Genomic DNA, 22847 nt, shown 5'->3' with positions numbered 1-22847 from the left:
GAATTTCATCCTAACTACCAGATTTATATTTTTCATTGAATCAAATTCTTTAAAAACATGGTGTTTTTCATTTTTATTATCATCACTACCATCTAAGCTAACCAAATCATCCTTGTTTCCATCATTACTAGCCCATTCATTTTCTCCAACTTCAGTTTCAACTCTTTCAGGCAATTTTTTTCTATTTTTGTCTTTAATCACTCTTTTCAATTTTTTCATCAAGTCTTTTTTTGTTGGATTTTTTGACAGGAAAATGTCATCATCAGATTCACGTAATATCTTATAAAACCACACTAGGGGCCTCACTATCACTCCCCTCACTACTTTGCACATAGTCCTCATCAGATGAATCATCAAATTTCGATGAGGACTCATTCAAAAATCTTTCATACATCTTTCTTTTTTCCTTTTCAGTCATCTTTTTAGAATTGTTTTGAACTAGAATTTCAACATTTTCAGTTATATTGGAACATCAGTGAAATTTGGTTCATTTTCAGGTGGATTTGGTTCATTTCAAATATTGGAACATCATCCCCCAATGCCACACCCCCTTGCCCCTCACAGTCAACACTCTCAAACTCAACCTCATCCAATCCCTGACCCTCTATACCCTGCCCCTCACAGTCCTTCCTCCCATTACCCTCACTCTCATTCCCATCCCCATCCAATTCATCAAAATTTATTCCATCTAACAAGTATCTAATTTCTTCTTCCTGCTCCTTTTCAATTGGATTACCCTGACTATCTACGACTTGAATAGGTTCAACATTCTCTTCCTCTATATAAATATCGGAACATCCAAGTTTTTATGATAGTTTTGTAGGTCAACAAAATAAATGTCAGGACATTCTTTTTTACTTTGTCTTATGCCCCATTCTAATGGTAGAGTGGGACCTTTATAATAAAATTTAAGCTCTGACTTTTCTCCCCACATTGTTCATACATTTCTCCTAATTCATATGAACCCAAATAATTCAAATCTAATTTCTTAAATACTTTCTTATGCCCTCCTACATAACTAAGTTTAGGATGTTTTACAAATTTTCCACCCCCACCAAAAAATTATGTCATGTGTTGCACATAAATAAAATAAACCACAAAAAAATAGCGCTTCAACAAGTAGCAAAATCATAACACAGTGGGTACAAATGCACAAAACAATAAAAGCACTGTAACTTCGTAACAAAAAAACCCAATCAATAATGGTTCAGCAAGAAGCAAAACCCTAACACAGGATGCTTTTCATGCACATAACAATAAAAACATAGCATTATTTAATCAAAGCATAGATTGACTCAAAAAATAGACCCAACACAGTTGGGACCACAAAATGGACCATAAATTATTAAGTATTTTCATACATACACCCAACACAGTTGGGACAACATGACAAAATCTACAATTCCCCAAAAAACGGAATAAAATAGACTAAACCCTAATCCCAACCAAACGAATAAAAAAATAATATAGACAGAGAAGGCCTGCCTTAACTGCTTCCAAATCTGATGCTTTGTTAGCTTTTTCCCTCTCAAAAAGCCTCCATTAAACCAAAAAACAAAACAGTCAATAATTGGTTACGATAAAAAAAAATATTATATTTTTGTAGTAACCAATGGTTCATATATTTTGAATTCATGAACTAATATCAGTTGCATGTGTTGTTAGCATAAGAATTAATATTAAGAACCTCAAGAGAGAGTTTATTTCCTGTGATCCTCAATAAAAATGTAAGGAAAAGAATGTATTTCAGGTTTTGAGATTGGTAATTGTACCTAATTTCTGTGTTTCATGGACTGAAAAAGACAATGTTATGAGGACTTTGCACAGAGGAAACATGAAGTGTAATAACAGAATCCATCAACAACATGAGGAATTGCATAAAAACCAGTCAATTAAAGAAGAAGCAGAAATTGAAAGACGGAGCTCGAAATATGAAGCTGTATAGATCGAGACTGACCGTGTTCGGTGTAGCAGCCGCGGGCGACGGTATTTGGCGGGGGATGAAGGGAAAGGGAGACAGTTCGCCGGTGGAAATCCGAGTTCGAAATAGCGGAAATCAAAGCTCGAAATAGCTAAAATCGGTGTCGCAGCCGTGGGCAACGGCATTTGAGTGGATTTTGCCGGCGGTGGTGGTGGATTTTCAAGGTTTTGAGTGGATTTCGTGTTCTCTCAATTGCTCTCAGTCGCCTCTCTTTTTCTCTCTCCAGAAACACAATCAACATATGAAAACTCTAAGTTTGACTAGCAGTCAGCATTTCCAAATATAAGGAGGGGTATTTTCGTCGTTCACCCTTAATTCGTGTAGGGAGGCAGTGTGCTACAATATTTAATTGACAGGAGGGTATTTTACGTTTTTTTTAAAAGAGGGGATAATTTGCTCTTTATTAATAATACAGGGGTATTTTGCTTTTAACCCATTTTTCTTTAATACCATGAATACGGAGTTTTATAGTGCTAATTATGCTAGTATTCCATCGAATAGAAGTGCATTTGATTCCATATATTCAATTTAATTTCACGTACATACATGGTTAGTCAATTTTGCATACCAATTTGCTTTGAATAGAAGACATTTGTTCTTGAAGAAGTCATTTTAAAAGGTTATCAAATTTATTATTCATGGGGTTTGCTGTGCTAAATTTAGATTGAGTTCAACTAATCAGTACATTTGGTTTTGGAGTCTGTGTTACCAATTTAATTTATACATTTGGAGTGCATGGTTTTGGTTTTGAATTGCAAGCGAGAGTTATATATTCAGCCTCATAAAGATGTGAATGATGATTTTTACTGAATTTTTGGCCCGCATGGGTAGGGGATATCACTTATTATCATAATTAGATAATGATTATGTGGTGACGAGTGAAAACTCTCTTATTAATAGGTTATCATCACATAGTAAGTGAATCCTACGTAGATCTTCATCAAAGTCTACTCATACACTAGTGTCGCATACCCATTGAGGTTCTTCATCAAAATCTACTCATACACTAGTATCGCGTTGCCATTCAAAATCATCCATCCGTTCTAGAAATTGAGGACATGGTAAATGTGATGTAATTATTGTAGCATTTATCTATGGTAAATGTATTATAATAATTAAAATCATTAAAATTATAATTATTATTATTATATGGTATGTTTGTAGAAAGATGGATAAAATATTAATTACTATTGTTCCGATTTTTGAATAAACTATTGCTCTCAAGTTGTACATAGTAATATTATTTATCTTTAATTTTTTTAATACCTTCATAATTTATTGCTATGATTTTCATTAATGATTTATTCATTAATATTTTAAGGTAAACTTTTTCATTAAAATTGCACTTGCGTGTTTAATGATTATGCAGTATTTTCATCAACGATTTAATCATTAATATTGTAATCGTTATTATTCTCAGCGGCAAGCTCTCGGACGTAATTTTTCATTAAAATTATAATTACATGTAAATTTTAGAATTTTATAATATTTTGATTTATCAAATGGGTAATAAATCGTCATAATATTAAGATTGTTATGATTGTTGGATAAATTGTTATTCTAAAATTATGCACTATATATTGAGTGTTTTTTAAATAGATTATTACTATAGTATATACATGTCAAGATTATTACTAGACCACGTTCTCATGATTATTACAGTATCGATATTTAGTGTTTATCAATACTAAATTCTACCTTCAAAATTAGGATATTATTCAATTTGTATTTATTTTAAACAAATTCAAATTTTGGGATTAATTTTTTTGTCATAAACAAACTATATAGTTATCTTACACTATTCATCTATTTTTATTTAATCATTTACTTTCCAGTTAAAATTTATATCAATCTCTTGGTATATCTTATGATTTTTTTTTAATCATTAAATTTATATCAATCTTTTGATATATCTCATGTAGAATTTTATTAACATAATTTTTTATTGATTCATTAACACTGATAAAGTAAAATTTTAATTTCATTAAGATTAATATTTTTTTTTCTTTTCCTTAGTTTTTTTTATGATTGGATTTTATTTTTATATCTCATTGTTATTCAGGTTCGAAAAAATCATATGCTACTAAATTCAAAAAACTATGTTACAAAATACATCAATAAAAAATTTAACACTAAATATATTGTATGTTTCATATGTTTGAATTTATTGTAATGTGAAATTTTCAATTTCGATTTTTGTCTATAATTGGTTTTAGAAAACAAAAAGACTTCTAACGGACAATTTGATAATTTATTTATTTGCTATTATTAAACTTAAAGAATTCGATATTGAGTTTTTTATAAATAAATTTTCAATATTGTATATAGTAGAGCCGCGGCTATTGAAATATAACTTACTATTATATAAATTTAAATTTCTCTAAATATTATAAAAACTATAAATTTTCATGCATAGTACGATGTTCATGCTACTTTCTTATATACTAAAACAAACTATGCGAGTAGTTTAGATTGAGCATTAAGGAAATTAGTCTTGTTGAAATATTTATCTCTATTTATCCATGATCGATGTTTTAGCATAACGGTTAAGGTTGATGTCCAACAAACAAATTTGAAGTTATTGGTTTGAGTCGTACAGACATGTAGGTATTTACCTCACTTTAACCCTTACAATATTATTGAAAATGGCGCTAAAAAATTATAGTCTGTCATTTTTTTTAATTTCTCATTTTCTTGACTGTTAAATTGTCCGATCGTTTTAATTTTTACTAACTTAATTAACTTCTTATAATTTTTTATATACTTTTTTATTTCTTCAATTGGAAAATATTAAAATAAAAATTAGCTTTTAGAATGTTTATTCCAGTAATATCAGAAAAGGAAGACAGCAAAATACAGGCAAGGAATCATATTCATATCCATGCATTGGGCACACATTTCAACTTTGTCCAATAAGCATCAGATTATATACAAAACTAAAATTATCCAAAGAATCAAACTTCCGACAATTTGGCTGTCCGAATCTTTGGGCCTTTTCGGCTTTATATGTTTGCAATTTATAGTCAATTGTTAGTTTAGTGTTTTCCTGCTACCCCTTCTTCTTCTGTCCAAGTCAATGTTGCTCAAACCCAAAATAAATTATCCCAAATTGTCAAGTTTTGTTCATATTTATAAAAAGGGTTATAATATATAAGGTACATACAATTTACATACACAATAAATTTTAAGGATTAAAGTCTAAAAACTCTCGGTCACAACGAAATTCTACAATCGCTAAGATTCTATATATTTCTTGACATCAAGTTCAAGGCCTTGATATCGTATTTCAAGATGCCATGTAGCTTGCTCCACAGATCGTTGAGATTATACATTCATATCCAAGAGCAAGTTTCAAGCCCTTCAAACGAAATTTTAAGCGATGAATTCAGGGTTTATCGGCTAGTTAATACAAGTGGAAGTCTAATCTAGATAAGATGATAAAATTGTTGCCTTGTTCAGATTTTTCAATGCCAAATTACATTTCTGCTCCTCTTGTTGATTCCCCCCCCCCCTTCCATTCAATAGAGAGAGAAGCGACGGTTAAGAGAAGGTACTTGGAGCAAGCTATGAAGTGAAATTCTGCTTTAGATCGAGTTCAATCGAATTTAAACCAATCATATAGCAAGTGTAATACACTTTTTGTGTGATTGATTTGATTTGGATAAAAATTTTCTATTATAAAATAAACGATATATTAATAACGTGATTAATATTTAAAAGAAAAAGAATATAGTAGTGAATTCTAAAGCTGTCCTAATTGATAAAAATAGGGGATATGTTGTCGAGTAATTCCATTAGGAGGCATAAAATATCTGTACACCCTTTCACATTTTTCCTTCTTGAATCAAGATCGAGTGTTGCATTGTTATGCAACAGTCAAGAACTTTAACAAAATTATATAAATTCGAACGTTGGGAAAATATTACGTGTAGAATTCAAATTTGATCACGTTTGAAATAGTTCTGACAACTCTGGAAAAAGATGTTTCTAAATTTTGAACAGGTAACCCTTCTTTCATTTTCTTTCAACTGAAACAGCAGTGCGAAAATCAAACTCACATTCACCGTCTGTTTTCTGGTGGGTAAAAATGCATAAAATCTTCCATTCTTGCACATGCCACACAGTGCTCGTCCCCCTCCTTTCTCTCTCTAGACCCTTTTTCTCTTTTCAAGATTCTCTCTCTTAAATTCTTGAACTTTCCATGATCACCATCACCAAGATCCCTTTCCAGCCCACTGTTACTAACCCAAAACCCACTTCGAATTTTCGATTTTCTGGTGTTGTGGTGAATTTTCACTTGGGATTTTCAGCAAGATCAAGAATTAGAGTGTGTCGTAGATTGTGGTGGGTGGATGAGCGTGGGGAAATGGAATTTATAAGAAAACTGAGTAGGGGTTGCTTCAGGGGGCGCAGTTCGAAGAAGGAGAGGAAGGTGGAAGTAGAGTCTACCAACGGCGGCGAAGATGTTTTTGATGCGGCGGCCGCGGAAGCTAAAGTCCAGCCTGACCATCTTGTCATCATGGTTAACGGAATCATTGGAAGGTACAAGTTTTTGCTGCATTATTTGTGTTGATTATGCGGGTTCCTTCTTGAATTTCTATGATTTTCTTGGCATGGGTTGTTCTGTTGTCCCTTTTCTTTTATTTCTGTGTTAATGTTAAATGTAATCTGCTGACCAAATGTGGGTTAGAGTTGTCACTTTGCTAAAAATTGTCCAAGAATTTGTGTCTGGATCTCGGTACCCAGGTTCCTTTTCTCCATGATCAATTCTTGGCTTTCACCAAAGAATTTCTCTGGTCTCTGGAGTTGGGATTTTAAGTGGAGGTTTTCAGGCTGAATAATGTTGAATTGGGTGTAAGATTTTTTTGTAATACACCAATTCTTCGCGACATTAACTGGTGTCTTTTGTCGCGCTCTTTCAATGGGACTGAAGTTGTTGTCGTGATAGCAGAATTGCATTACTTAATATCCTACAGGGAATTTATTTGTTCATATCGTGGTGAATATTGTTTAGTCCTCTTTGATCATGGATTCCTTTTCCTATTGCTAGCAGCCTAGCACAATAAGCTGAAAGATAGTGGAAAGGCATAGTGTGACACCGTAGTTACTGTCCTAGCCGCTATGGAGAAAAATTAATTTTCTGAATTTGGAGAGTGGATGAGTAAGGTACTGCAGATAATAAAGTAGGCCACTAAGATATGCAGTGATGCTAAGAATATTGAGAATACATGAAATTAGAGCTTGTTCTGCTATTTACTGAAGCTCTCAAAAGAAGGGGCCATGATGCAACAACTAATTCTGGTTACCCTATGTCACCTTATCTCGTTTCTGTAAGTCTTGAAACTCAACAGTGGAATGATGGAAGTTCTAATTGCATTCATAATGCACACAAATCTGTTGGGACATGAAGAATTTGCTAATGCTAGTAATATTCAGATTTCATGATGTTTGTTTATCTGGTATTGCAGAGAAAGGATGTAAGATATTGCCATCCATGTAAGTAATGTAATTTGTTGAACTTCTCTTTCTCTCCCTCTCTCTCTTTGAATTTTCAAGTGGATGAAATTAGTTGATCATTCTTGAAGCACTCTTCTTCCTTTTGTTTGACAGTATTTGACAGAGAACTTGGTTTCAGGACTTAATTACAACCATTGTTTTCCTTTTATTAAAATCCGTCTTAACCAAGAGTATTGTTAGGCATGTAATAGATGACCACATAAGTGTTGGTCAAGTTGAATTGTGATGCAACTGTAACCTTTGTCATCTCGCCATCAAGTTTTTGCTTAGTATTTGCCATATCCAGTGCTGCAGATTGGAGATATGCTGCTGAGCAGTTTGTGAAGAACCTTCCTGATAAAGTCATTGTTCACCGTAAGTAATTTAGTCGTGGGTCTTGTGTTACTATATATATGTATCTCATTAGAGAACTTCACTTTCTTGTAAGTCCCTATTCTTATCTATTAATAGCTTTTAGAACATAAGGTTGGCTAAACAAGATGATCACCTTATCTACGATTTCTGTCCATTCGAAAGTTCGAACATCTAAGATTACCTAATGAGATGCCAGATAAAAAATTTGTGTTGCATTGTTTTACATAGGTCATCATGCAACTTTGATGTTAAAACTCTGCCCATGGTTTTTTTCCATAACTAATAGTTGCTTTGTGTGATTCTCTTTTTCTCTTTCTGAATTTTTTATGCTTATGTAATTCAATAACCTAAATACTTAACTGGCCTAGGAAGTATCTAAGTTGCCCTAAGCTGTCTAATTTCCTATGAAAGCAACTTTATTTTGGGTGATGTATGTGGAAGGGAACTGATGATTCCCTTATGCTATGACTGTGTGGAAGGAAAAACTCTTTGCTAAGACATTTATGCTGATGATATAGTGTTGATCTTACTGGCTATTGATGATATAGAATTAGATTTTCACATTTATCTTCTTTGTTCCCCACATGTGCATCCGTTCCCGACTTCACGTGACCATTTTCTTTCTCTTTCTATCTCAAAAACTACCCACCAATAAAGACTTAGAGCATTCTGTTCACCATTCTGTCAAAATGTGTTTGTGAATAGGTAGCGAGTGCAATCCTTCAAGGTTGACTTTTGATGGTGTTGATAGGATGGGTGAAAGGCTAGCTGAAGAGGTACTTTGGTAATAGCATATTTACCCTTGATTTCTCAATGTAGGAATTACCAGAAAATCCAGATCCATCAATTTGTGAGTAATATGATCTCAACTACATAGTGCAGGTGATGGATGTCATCAAGCATTGGGAAGGGGTTTCCAAAATTTCATTTGTGGCTCACTCCTTAGGTGGACTTGTTGCACGATATGCCATTGGAAGGTTATACAGACTTTCATCCAAAACGGAATCTGCAAGTCTTCCTAGTTACAACTCGAACTGGGAAGCAAAGAATGCTGCCACACATGAAGCTAGTATAGGTGGACTGGAACCCATAAACTTTGTGACATTTGCAACCCCACATCTGGGTTCAAGAGGGCATAAACAGGTGAACATTTATGTTTTTATTATACTATAGGAATCTCTCGTTTATTATAGCCGTTATTCTAATTTGTAGGTGCTGCCTTTTGGCATTTGGTCATCAACATATTTAGAGGATGTTTGTCTAAGTTTATTTGAAAGACCTTAGAGCTTCTAAGATATTAGGTCTTATTTTAAAGAATAAGTTCTTGAAATATTTGGATATAGTAAGATAATAGAACGTATAAGATGTTAGCAATCAAACTTTTATAATTAAATTGATCATAACTAAAGAGTTCGCTCAGATAAAAAATAAATTAGAAACTCCTTTAAGAAGCTTATAAAATCTTAAGAATTTTCTAAGATTATTTTCTAAAAAGCTTACCGAGCACTACATCCTCGTAAGTTCTAAAATATCTTGTAACAAATTTTGAAGTGTGTCTTATAAGCTCATCTAAACATCCCCTTAGCAAAGTTTTCTTTTTGAATATTCATGATTATGGTCATTGAACACTTCGCAGTACCAAATGAGATAGTTGGGGTACTCCTTACAAAGTGCTATTCTTTTGTGTTTTAGCCTTCTTACTTGGGGATAGCAAAGATTTACTTAATCACAACATGAAGCATATAGTTGTTCCTTTTCTCCCCCGTATCTCATCTTTCAAAATTTTCAGCTCCCGCTCCTTTGTGGTCTTCCTTTCTTGGAAAAAAGTGCTTCACAAACTGCACACTGGATTGCTGGAAGATCAGGAAAGCATCTTTTCCTCACTGATAATGATGACGGGAAACCACCTCTCCTTTTGCGGATGGTGAATGACTATGACGACCTTCACTTCATGTTAGTATTGATCTTTCCGGAAGTTGATCTCTTCATATTAATTGTTAACAAATTCAGTCTCTTACTACTATTTAAATGCTGACAATGTTGAAGCATAAATGTAGGTCTGCTTTGCATTCGTTTAAGCGTCGTGTAGCATATGCCAATGCAAACTATGATCGTATCCTTTGAAAAAATTATGATGCTTTTTGTTATAGTAGAAAGTATCCTAGTCTCTAGCTTGACGAAGTTATGTTTGCCTTTACTTATACCTAAGATGTGGTGGGATGGAGAACCTCATCAATCCGCCGTCAAAACGAGCTACCAAAGGTTAGTTTTATTTTTCTTATGTAACTTTCTATGATTACTTCATGTAAGACCAAGTCTAGTGTACAATTCTTCCGTCTTTTCATCTACAGTCAAATGTTCTCATGAATGATATGAAGTATCCACATATCGTATACATAGAACGAGGAATAACTGAAGATGGAACTAGCAAAGCATCCTCTTCTGTTGGAACACAAGTTATCGACTTGGAAGGTCTGTCACCTTTTCTTTGCAATGCCAATTTTCTTGTTGATTTCTTATTTATGGTGTTGATGTTAAATATTTTATCATTATTGTTGATCTCCTTGTTCTTTCTAGATGGAGCTAAAACACCTAATTTGCCATCCTACAAAAAGGTCCTTCTGATTTTACTAGATTTTTGCGGTAAGACTAAGCAATAATTACACTCCCCTCCTCGAGGTTTGATGTAATTACACATAGACCTCTTGTAGTTTGGAAAATTACATCTACCACTCCTGAGGTTTGCTTCTGTCTAACAAAGAAGTCCGTCGTTAGTCAAAATTCACTGAATTTGTTGATATTAACAAAAAAACTAAATGAAAATTGATATCTACCCTCGATTGACTTATTATAACTTTATTGCAGGTCAAACAATTTTTTTCCAACTAAGCTACTCTTATAACGGTGAAGATATATCTCCTCATATGTATTAACGCGTGAAGAGATATGAGGGTAATTTGGTCATAAACATATTTATTTGACCTGCAATAAATTAGCAATAAATTGATTAGGGGTAAATATTGATTTTTTTTCCATTTTGTTTTTGCTAATATCAACAAACTTAGTGAATTTTGACTAACGGGGGGACTTATTTGTTAGATTGAAGCAAACTTCAGGAGTGCTAGATGTAATTTCTCAAATCACAGAGGGTCGACTTGGAATTATACCAGACCTCAGGGGAGGGGGCTGTAATTATCCCTAAATGACATGTGAGAAGAGGAGTTAGAATGGACATCTTTGGTGATAAGGAGATTAAGGGTAAAAGACAACATAAAATGACCTATTTATAGTAAGGAAAAATAAGTAATCTTTCACCAAGTACCTTAATATATATTACCTATTTATACTTCATTGCAGGCGTGGAATGAAGGTTCTGTCTGGTAACTGTTTCAAGCTACAAAATATTACAAAAAATTATGAAAAATATAACATTTTAGGTAGCATCCTTTGGTCGTTTTTCATTCTCTTAGTTTCCTTTGAAGCCTTCATTCGAAATTAGAAGAAATAAATAGAAAAGAACATTAATTGAAGAATTGGTTTGTTATTAAATTATCCAAGTCTTAAGTCACCAGATTAAGTTTAAAGACTGTGTTTTCAACTAGTATAAAATGTTTTGTCTTATAGCAAAATACTTAACCACTCAACTTCTTAGGTTTCACCAAATCTTTATCCAATTTTCCATCATCTTGAATCTTACTCACGACTGGTACCTCACTTCAACATATAGAGCTCATTGGCCTAGACATGTAAATGCCTCATAGTGTAGCTTCAAAACTTGGAGTAGAATGGTCCTAGGCATGGTTATTAAAGGTCCAAAAAGCGTGCGAGGCATAAGCCCAACACCATTGTCAAAAAGTGGCACTGGGCTTTGCTACGGCGGCGAAAAGGTGCCCCTTCTGCGAACACCGAAAGAAAATGGGTCTAAACCCAATTGGGTGACGTGGATGGTGCCGGGGACCAGGGGCAGTGGAGGGTGAGTATACGCGCAAAGAGGCACAGGGGCGGGCCGAGGGTGCAGGCCCCGCGAAGGAGGGCGTCAGATGGCAAATGGTAGGGGTGAGGGGTATGCGGAAGCAGTGCCAACACTAGGGTTTTGAGTGGCAACGCCAATCTAGGACATTGGTGGCAACGACATAGAATTAGGGTTTCGGGAGGGAAGAGCTCGTCTCTCTCTTTCTATCTTTCTTTTTTCTGTTTGAAATGAGAAAAGGAAAAAAACAAGGTGAAAAAAAAAAGAAAAAGAAATATATATATATATTTCTAGGCTTGCTCAAGTCTAATCTTTTAACTTATTATTCTTTAAAGAAAGTAATAGAAAAATATAAAACAAAAACAAAAGAGTAACAGAAAATCCTTGGTTATCTTCTACATAGTTCTTTTATGGTATAATGATTAATGTCATTTCTAGTGTTTATAATTTTGATTGTTTGTTTGACATTGATGTTAAAAGGTAGTTAATGTATGAATATATAATTTATTTAAACAAATACTCATCATGCTTTAAAAATGCTCTGCGCCCTGGCTCTAGGGCACCAACTATGGTTTTATGTCCAATTGGGCCCACTGGGCAAGTTCCTCCTACAGACTCTCTTTATTTGTATGCAAATTGTCGTTTACCCTTCACTTTTATTTTTTTTCGCTTAACGTTTATAAATAATGTTGAGTTAACATGTCCATTTTATATCGTTTCTCAAACTTCATTTAATGATGTCTATATGTATTGTTTTCATATTTTTTTATTGTCCTAAGACTCTAACTGACTATCCAAGTCTCGTTTTTTTTCCCAATTACAAATAAAACTATATATTTTGCACCCATTGGGGTTTTTTCCCCAAATGTTATGATGAACTCGGAGAGCCTTAGGCACTATAACAAGGACTTATATCGCAAATTAATACTCGATGATCACCTCTTGTGGCATGTTTACGAGTTTTCTACAAATATGATATATGGCTCGATGGGGTGTGATGTAGGATATGTATCAATAACTTACAAGATAATACTCCAATCTCACTATTTCTTATCAGGGCATTAATTTAAAAGAACGTCAAATCTGACTAGTTTTATTTCAACAGGATGTGATGTGGTAGACGTCTCAATTTCTTAGGATTTAGACCAATGCCCCCAACTCTTTTTGTAATAACAAAATAGGTCAAGATCTGCTTCGTTTGTATTTGGGTTGCACCAACCTTGTTGGAGCTCCAACCTGGCGTGAACCTGAGTATATATGGATTCATGATGACCATGTGATCATTTTTCGGTCAATGGCTCATATGAAATCATATAACTTGAGATATCTATAAATATTAGCAACAATGGTGAAGGCAACAATTTGACTTACCCCTATTAAAATTTAATTAATTAGTTTGGTTAATAAAAATATTAAATTCATAAAGAAATTTAAATTACTATAGTAATCGTTGCAAATTAAATATGTACAATAATATAAGCACAACTAATTCTTACAACTATTACTCTAACAACAAGGGAGTGATTTGAAATTTACAAGTAATAAATTTCTCGATCTCTTAATAACATATTTATCCGTTTTTAGAAATTAAAAACTTACATTTATATAATCATAAATTTCAAAAAAAGAATCATGATCAATTTTTATATCTGAGCTTATCTATTTATCCTGAGAGATTTAAATAAAAAAATACCAAATAAAATAATGAACAAAACTAATTTAAAATTTTTGAATAATTCGATCATTTCGCACATTCTTTAAGGCTTCCTCTACAAGAATCGAAAAAATGATTTGGAAAAACTAAAATTTATTTTATCTAATAAATAACAATGAATAACAAAACTATCAAAAAAACAAGTTAATCGAAAGTCAAAATAGATAAATTGAAAACAATAAGTAAAAACATAAAGCAAGAGGATATTGAGAAGAATTATAATTTGGTGTTGAGAAAATCAAAAGATCGAGCAAATTTTTCTTCTCAGCGTAGTTCCAACTAGTGGAGAGAGACTAAAAAGTGGGGATCTTGAAGAAATTCTCTTTTAAATAAGTTAATGTGAATTTCGATTATTACTATTTTTTTAATGTGTTAACAAGTTTAGGCATAGGGCTTACTTGCAGCAGACTTGTGGAGTTCAGCATCCTACATCCTTGAGCTGGGCTATTTGGGCCCCTCTTTGGGCCAGTCAACTTTTAGGGGCATCATATAGTCCCCCACTCTAATAAGGTCTGGGTAGAGGGGGGCGGGTTTAAGACCACCTTATTAGAGTAGCATCTTCAGAAAGGGTTTCGACTGGGTGAGGGAACAATGAACCTCCTGTCAATACGTCCTCGAGTATTAGAATAGGTAATTATAACCTGCTGGCGCCATAATGGAGCACAGGCGTGGGTTTCCAGGGTGCATAGGTGCGGATTTCCAAGCAATTTCTCATGGAATAGTCATCTTTCCTTTTGCAGCCTACTATTTTCTCCCCATAAGTTTTCTTGCCCTCTTGTGGTTATTCCTTGATTTCTTTATTCCCCAATTTTTGCTTATGGTTTTGAAAAAATGTCTCCAGAACAGTTGGTGAAGGTAATAGGAGAGAGTTCAAGGGTACATGGAGATGATCCCTTTGAGGCTAGGGACAGGGCTTAGGCTTGGGCTCCTCTTCTTCCGCTAGGTTACTCTGGAGGTGGAGTTTGGGAACCTCCAACTACATCGTTGTTTGGTGGTTGAATCCTCCAAAGAGGAGGGGAAAGGCCTCCTGGCAGAGATTCAGTTGGCCGAGGCCGACTTGGCCAAGGAAATCGGCCATGAGTACGTGGAGCAGTATATCTCCACCTTCTGGGAGTTTGATGTTTAGGTGCTACGAAGAGAGACGGATGTCACCCATTCTTTTCGTTTCCTTATTCAACCGTCGCCCCACGAACTTGTGTTTTTTCTTGGCCTAAGTGCATAGGGTTCTTTGTTTCCCATTTTTACGCTGGGAGGGGAAAGGCCTCCTGGCAGAGATTCAGTTGGCCGAGGCCGACTTGGCCAAGGAAATCGGCCATGAGTACGTGGAGCAGTATATCTCCACCTTCTGGGAGTTCGATGTTTGGGTGCTACGAAGAGAGACGGATGTCACCCATTCTTTCCGTTTCCTTATTCAACCGTCGCCCCGCGAACTTGTGTTTTTTCTTGGCCTAAGTGCATAGGGTTCTTTGTTTCCCATTTTTACGCTAAGGTTGCCCCCACATTTAGGGCGCCTTTGAACAAACTTACTCCCAAGTCCTTCATCCCGCTAGCTAGCTATGCCCTCAGGCTTAAATTGTATAAGAGAACTCAGGCAGGAATTTTCATTTCTTCTTTGTTAAAAGAGTCCAAGTCGATCCTTTGCCATTTCCCTCCCGTTATTGGGTTTATTTTGTGTTCGTCCACCAACTTCCCAGGAAATGGAAATGAGGGATTTGTGGTAGGACCCGTGGCACCCCCTCGGACCACTTATCCAAAGATTCCCACGTGGCCCGCAACTCACTGGTCTTGGACTCTCGGAGAAACTTAATAGGGTCATTATGGATGGGCATTCGCACTGGCCCTCATCACGGGCCTGTTTGGAGATTGTATAAAATTTGCCCATAATGTGATCGTGTTCATTGGCGAGATACAAATGGACGTCTCACTGTTGCATCGCTATATTATATATTACACCCGCCGAGACCCAAGGTAGGCTGGACTTCACTACTGTCGGGCTCACTGAAGATCCCTAGACATACATTCATATTATGGCTCGCTATATTAGGGAAACTATCCACGGTAGATAAACCGTGGTTGTCTTATCTTGGCACCTGTGTTCTTTGTGATGAAGATGCAATAGAAACACATACACACTTATTTTTTCGATATCGTTATGCTAGACAATGTCTCATAGCTGTGAGACATGATGTTCGATTCACATGGCCGAATCCAGACTAGCTTCACGTGGAGTGGGCTACTGGGAAGTTGAGAGGGAAACACATCATCAATTTATCCTACCGCCTACCATGCACTACTCGTTGCATATGTCTATCATATCTGGAGAGGGCGGAACTTGCGCCGCTTTGAGCATGTTGATCGACCACCAAGCACCATCGCTGCCATCATAGTGGACGACGTTAGACAGAGAATCATTAGTGCTAATTTATTACACTCTGTTAGTACCTCTGCATTATATAGACTATGGCGTATCCCATGGTCTGTTATAAGAGAAATCGATATTTGACTGTTGTACTGTACGCATGTACAACTTACATTTGCCCAAAAAAATGGAAATGAGGGTATGTTTTGTTGTTTCTTGTCTGGTGGGACTTCCACCACGAGTGGAGGGTTGAACCAAGAGTCCTATAACTATAGAGTGTTGTTGGACACGATCTTCCTATCCCACTTCCGCTTAAACCAAAGGGATGTCCCTCTAGAGGAGCCCCTGGGTGTAAATTAGGCATCCTTTTAAGTTTCTCGTGATTGTTTGTTTAAGTGTTATCTTCCAACCTGGTTTCTTTATTTTGCAAAGGATATGAATCTTCAAAAGGGAGCCTCGGTAGGCGCTTAACCTCTATTCAAAGTTGTCGGGAGGTACCTTAGCATCCAATGGGAAATGCTCGGTTGAGTCTTCTCATGGGGTCTCGAAGCGGGCTAAAGGGAGCTCCAGCCACCCGCTGACCCGACGGACCAAGGGGATCATCGCTTTTAGTGTATCTGGTTCTCCCTAGTTGGGATGTTTATAAATCAAGTTCTCTGCTTTAGAAGAAGAACAAGCCTCCATTCCGGTTTCTTCGAAGCGATTCTCCTCTTGTTGATAGGCACCAAATGTCCTCCTTCTCAAATAGGGACTTAACCCAGCATCTTGCCGACCACTTATTTTAGGTATTTGTATTCCGCCTCTATGGCGTTTGCCGGTTTTGGTTTTGCTTAAGTTAATGAATATTGTTTCCCTGGATTGCTAAGATAGGCCGCCACTGTTCTGAGGAGATGTTGAGTCAATCTTAAGCATGTTCTCCTCCTCCTAAAGGGCTTCTGAGCATCTAGAAGATCGGGAGGCTTGTACCAAGCTCCTCAGAGATGACATGGCCAAGGAGTAGAAGGTCAAAGAGGAGGCACTTGGTAGGCGGTGCCAACTAGAGAAGTAATTGAAGCTGTTTAACAAACAACTACTAGCATCTACTAAAAAGCATAATGAAGTCATTCGAACAGCCAGGTCATATGCCTACTTGAACTTTCCCCGTTCGGAGATTGTGTGGGCACAGCCGCTAGGCCCCATTTATGAAGTCCACTTAGTTCAAGAGGAATTGGCCTGAAAGGCTACTGCCTTCTATGAGCATGGCTTTAATACATGCAAAACTCACCCCCCCCCCCCGACGGGGGTGGATACCTCCTTCTTCGACTTGGAGGATGCTCTCAAATCTCAATGAGGGAGGGGGGGGGGGGCGTGAGTAGATGATCTTCGTTTACTTTTTAATATGTTAATTAATGAGATGACAGGTGGAACCCACAACAATAAGTTGTACACGGTAATCCAAATGACCACCATGGACCTTGAACCCACTCAGAACCATATAGAGGAGACTAGCCCCCCAGCTCTCAATGAAAAGGGTCCTACGGAGAAGGAGACAATTGCCCCCTTACAGAAAGAAAGTTATCAACCCCCCCCCCCCCCCCACCACCACGAGAGAGAGAGAGTTATGAACAAAAACAGATTTTTTGAATGCCCCGTGTTGGGGATGAATGTTGAAAGTCATCTATGGCTGTTTTAACACAATTTACTTCTTATTTTTTTGTGAATGCTTTCCCCACAGGCCGGCTTAGCATGGTGGGGGCTTTTATAGCCATATGATTTTTCCAACTTCATATTCTTGTGTTGTAGCTGCTTTGGTGTATATAGTTTTGTTCTGCTCGCACTTTTGCTTTCATGTTTATATGCCCTGATGACCCCGAATAGCTTTGTGGGTATATTATTCGTCTCTTGAGGGGCTGGAGATCTGCAAAGTCTTAGAAGGGGAATGACATCTTCCTTCCGGGGGATACCTTCACAGAAGGTGGCTTGCGAGGGTACACAAGCCTCATAGGGACAACAGTTTATCTGTTGCAGATGATTGTGCCTACTTAAAATAGGGTTTCTTTGTACCTTCATGAGGCGAAGTTATTAAAAGGATGCCCACTCAAACTAGGGCTATGGTACCTGCTTAGGGTGGATCTGGTGCCTAGTTCAAATGCATGCATGGAGCAAAGCTTAGGTGCCTGCATGGAGTAGGGTTTAAATGCCTACTTGGAACAGAGCTTGCAAGGTTTGTTTAGGAGGTACCCACTCAGAACCCAAACCCACCAATGTGTGCGATGCTATGCTACTTTAATTGTGGGTATGGTTCTACTTTAATAATAGTTGTTCGTTAGATATAGTTATCTTATGATTAGTATATGATTTTTACAGTTGTAGGTTGTTGTTACATATAGAGGTCATTGCTTTCACTTAAAAAAAAAGATACACATCATTAATCATATAGTATTTTGCAATTTCAGCACAATGCAGTGCAATATTATGTGTTAGATTTATCTTGCACATGTGTCACAATTTCTTACTTCATGTAATATTACATTTACACACTTTTCTAAAACCATATTAAAAGATTCAAAGAAGATGAAAGCAACTCAAACAAGACACTGACTAAAGTCTTCCAAGGCATTGAAGCGATCAAACCAACACTAGGTGAAAAAGACCACCACATATTTCTAGAGTTATATGTATTTATGAGATTGGTCTTAGCAAAATAATTATATCCACATGTAGAAAATTAATGAAGGGCAAAAATGATTTGCCCTCCGCCCCCCCAAATTAATTGCTAAAAGTAGTATAAATACCACCTCAAACATTGTGTAAAGGACTTTTTGCTGAATAGTGAAGATTTTGCTAGCTTGAGACTGGCACATATTGGTGCTTCTGTTTTTTCCTTTTCTCTGACAGAGTACTATTGTAATTGTTTTTCCATCTCCTATACGGATTCTCCTCTTCTCTCCCTCCTAAATTATATGGAGTTCCACCCTGAGTGATTGATCAGCTGCCTTAAATCTGCCTTTCGCTGTCTTTTTCTCTGTGGAATTGTTCTTAAAAATGTCTTCTATGTGTACTTAAATCCTTGCATTGATTTCATTGTTTGCCTCTAAGAACAAATGGTTGTCAACCTCGAACGAGCATCTACATTTTGCATCGCAACTTCAACCGCAACGTCCTCAGATTCTTCGTGCATGGACCTATCAATTTGATACTGATAGATAATGATGTCCTGCCGGAACCAACTACTTCCATTTATTTTCTGTAATACCAAAAGAACAATCAAACATACATTGAAACTATGTAGCTTATTTGCATCTATCTACATCAGGTTTCTGGAAAAGTTAGCTTTTATAGGTTTTGGAGCATAAACAACTGATCTTCAACTCATTAACAGATTATATCTATCTTAGTTGCCTGAATAAAATAAAAGAAAAAACAGCAGAAAATGGGATGGGATGTTGTTGAAGCAACTCTGTGTATGTATAAACTTACATAGAAAGAAGGTAATGCCTTCGTTTTTTTAGGTCTAATGAGAACTTCATTTTCTTTACTTGCAGAGGAGATGATTAGAGGTCTTAATCAAGTATCTTGGGAGCGCGTTGATGTTAGTTTTCATAAAAGCAGACAGCGATATGTTGCGCATAATACCATTCAGGTAAGGCTTCTGCATGAGTTTATGACTTCTCCGGAATTATTCTCTAATTTCTAAATGGCATTCACTACGGGATATATCTCTCGTTACAGCATTTCACTTTAGGATGAGTATTTTATGTGATTACCTATTGGAATTGTCATGATGCTCTACCATTGAAGCACTCTGATGCAGAATCATGAGTAGATATGAACTGTTTCCTAAAACTTTTAGTTAGTGACAACATGGAATTCTTAGGAAAATCCCAGGAATGAAGATATAAGCAAAATGTTGTACTAAGAAACTTAAAGGGTATGAACAGAAAACTAAAACATCCTTCTTCTGGATTGTTGCCTGTGAATAGTATGAGTGGGTGAACAGAAACAAATAGAGCAATAACATTTATTCCCACAGAAAGAGACAATGTCGAGAAAGAAAGTCTTGCATGTAATGACGTCTCAAGTATAACGAAACCCAAAAAACAACAGGATACAGAGTTCCCTAATCGTCTTTTTAGTATGCACTCGGCTCATTCTTTCTTAGATCACTATGGAAAAGAAATTTCAGCCAAATTGCAGACATGTATACATTTTTAACTCGCCCTTTTCACAATTTAATCTTCTTGTACACCAGAATTTTCTTCCATTGATCGGGTGTAAAATGATCTACACCATCCTGTGTCAGAAGTGGACGTTTGGTGTTTTCACATCCAATTCAAACTATCATGTCGATACAATCCATACCATCTGGCATAAGAAAAACTCTCGTAAACCTGAATATATGCTGCTGTAGCCATCTAACTTTATGTACATTGAACTGACGTAATCTAATCCACATTGTTGGTGTTTTCACATCTAGCTTATATTGTTGTGCTGACGTGGTATAACCCACACCTTATTGGTGGTTTCACACCTCGTTCATACAATAACAACATTTTTGCACCTGAAGAAATTTGTAGCTTGTTGTTGTGTATATTAAGATCAAGTAGAATGCATACGACGCTCCTTACACCTATACTCTGTATATATATATATATATTTGGTAATTTCTTGGAACAATTAGTCATAATTTTTCTGCACTTGCAATTTTTTCTTCAATTCCTAATACCTTCTACACATTGTTGGTTCAGGTGAAGAGCTACTGGTTAAATTCAGATGGTGCTGATGTGGTTCAACATATGATAGACAACTTCCTTCTGTAGCTTTCTGTACTTCAACATTTGATGTATCACTTCCTCCTGTATGTAGCTCTATGTACATGGATTCTTTTTCCACTTTGTAATTTATCAAGCATGAATATGTTATTAACCTCCTTTTCTTGTGTATATTTTTCTCAATTTTGGTAAGTTTTCGGTATTGTTCTTCGACAAACGAACTGTGTAATTGTCTCAACATTTATATTACTATAGAATGTCGATATTATTCCGTATATACCGTTTAGAAATGGTAATTAACAAATATCATCTGATGTGATATTTTCAGTTTGCGGGGAAGAACGTCGATTATATGAAATGTAAGTCTTTGTTTGGTGGATTTTTATATTAAACTGCTTAAAATTTCTTATAAAATTTAAATATCTTATTTTAAAATTTCTTAAGCTCTTTAGGGGCAGGAAAGAAGTTACCAAATTAAAGTTTATAAGTTCTCAAATATATAAAAATATTTAAAAAGTTTATAAGTTTGCACAAAAAAAAAAGTATTAAAAATAACAAAAATTGATAATAATATAAATAAAAAAGGTGCTTATAAAAAGGCAGATCAAACAACTTACCAAAAAGAATCACTTTTTCCAGTTCTTATCTGGAATTCATAAATCAATGAATTACATCTTTTTGTTTTAAGGGTAAATTACACAGAACCCTTTGAAGTTTGATTTAACCATATAAATAATTTTTATTATTTTAAAAAATTATCGATATTTTCTCTTATAATATGAAATTTTTTTTATTGAAATATTATTTTTTTTTATATTGGGATGGACACTATTAGAAAAAGTAATGTAAAAATATATTATTGGACAAACGTTACTATAAAATACAATAATTTTTTTAAAAAAATATAAAGAAAATTATAATTCAAGATTCAAAGAGCATTTTCAGAAATTCAATAAAATTTGATAAAACTCTAATAAAAGTAATTAATTGTTGGACGAATATTATTATCAAGGAATAACAATAGTTTTTTTAATAATTAAAAATATTTATAATTATATCAAATATAAAAAAAGCTCAACATAATTTATTCTTTTATATATATATATAGTGTATATTTATACACGTGACAAAAATAAGTTGGATGAGACAAATCACATACATGCGCACATGATACTTTCCTCGTTATTCTCCCTTAACAATAACAATGAGTTTTCTGAGATCTGTTCAAATTTCGATGGAATTATTCATTTTTATAGCTTATTATTAGTGCATTTAGATCAAATCAGCTTGAAATTGGATCCTATAAGTCACAAAAATAATAAATTTGTCATGGAAATATCACATAGTTTAAGTGACTATTTTCTTGATCTAGAGATCACTCACTAATTCTACATGATATGGGATTAATCTCTTAAAAATTGTATTAAGATTTATATTTTTAGTTTAATTTTAAATTGCAGACAGCTCTAAACTCGTATTACTTTCATTTCATATTATATTATGATTCGGTATTGACATTTACAAAATTTTAATATATATGGACTCATTGTGATTATTTAATTATTTTTATGTATGTGTTCATGTGAAAATAGTAAAATCTATAAATAATCACTCGTCATATTCCAGGTACAACGTGTGCTGTCCTAACTCAATTTCAAATTGCATATACAGTTCCGGTCTCATGTTATTCATTTCGGGTCATATTATGACTCAACTCTAGTACCTCCAAAGTTCTAATATATGTGGACTCATTATAACCATTTGGTAAGATTAAAGAAAACATATAAATAGTCGCACTGCATACCTTAAATACAAGTTTTATTGTCATAGCATTTCTTATGACCGTAGATATTTTTTTGTTACAAATCTATCTGATTTATGTATTGAAAGACTATTACAGAGACCTTCTCGGAGTGATTCTGATGATTTCTTATCTTATAAATCTTTATATTTGAGGCAGATCTTGATCATTTAAAAAGCAATATCTAAGTTCATCACTTAAAATACCAAATAAATTAAAAATAGTAACAACAACATGAAGTTAATTGTATATAAGAAACTTAGGTAGTGGTTGCCAAAGCTTTTTAGAAGCATTTTTAGCTTCTAGCTCCAAAAGGAAAAAATGAAATACAATTGAAGTGTTTGTGTGGCTAATTTTTGCTGCTGAAACTATTAAAATAAGCACTTTTCGATCAAAAGAA

General features: G+C 35.0%; 1 protein-coding gene across 3 annotated transcripts; it reads left to right on the top strand.

The window, feature by feature from the left end:
- The first annotated feature begins 6013 nt into the window (after window positions 1-6013).
- LOC105155665 (alpha/beta-Hydrolases superfamily protein) lies at window positions 6014-20921 on the top strand. Of its 3 annotated transcripts, XM_011071582.3 has the most exons (11): window positions 6383-6523; window positions 7450-7477; window positions 7785-7852; window positions 8558-8628; window positions 8735-8995; window positions 9642-9805; window positions 9910-9965; window positions 10062-10114; window positions 10204-10324; window positions 19420-19517; window positions 20623-20921. In XM_011071582.3, the coding sequence occupies exons 1-11, from the start codon at window positions 6445-6447 to the stop codon at window positions 20692-20694; spliced, it is 1071 nt and encodes a 356-aa protein (XP_011069884.2). In that variant the 5' UTR covers window positions 6383-6444; the 3' UTR covers window positions 20695-20921. The 3 variants fall into 3 exon arrangements, with proteins under 3 accessions (XP_011069882.1, XP_011069884.2, XP_088733783.1); XM_011071580.3 differs by lacking the exon at window positions 7450-7477 and having other exon boundaries at window positions 6014-6523; XM_088877657.1 differs by lacking the exon at window positions 7450-7477 and having other exon boundaries at window positions 7793-7852.
- Window positions 20922-22847: the final 1926 nt, after the last annotated feature.

Source organism: Sesamum indicum, linkage group LG2 (assembly GCF_026168435.1).
Source record: "Sesamum indicum cultivar Baizhima isolate 11 linkage group LG2, ASM2616843v1, whole genome shotgun sequence".
NCBI lineage: Eukaryota > Viridiplantae > Streptophyta > Magnoliopsida > Lamiales > Pedaliaceae > Sesamum > Sesamum indicum.
This window is presented reverse-complemented; position numbering and strand designations above follow the sequence as displayed.

Excerpts from the sequence above, each read along its gene's own strand:
- LOC105155665 (XM_011071580.3), top strand. The coding sequence starts at position 6,183 with ATGATCACCATCACCAAGATCCCTTTCCAGCCCACTGTTACTAACCCA. Across the intron at positions 6,524-7,784 it reads GTTAACGGAATCATTGGAAG|TGCTGCAGATTGGAGATATG; the intron begins GTACAAGTTTTT and ends TGCCATATCCAG. Across the intron at positions 10,115-10,203 it reads GTCAAAACGAGCTACCAAAG|TCAAATGTTCTCATGAATGA; the intron begins GTTAGTTTTATT and ends TTTCATCTACAG.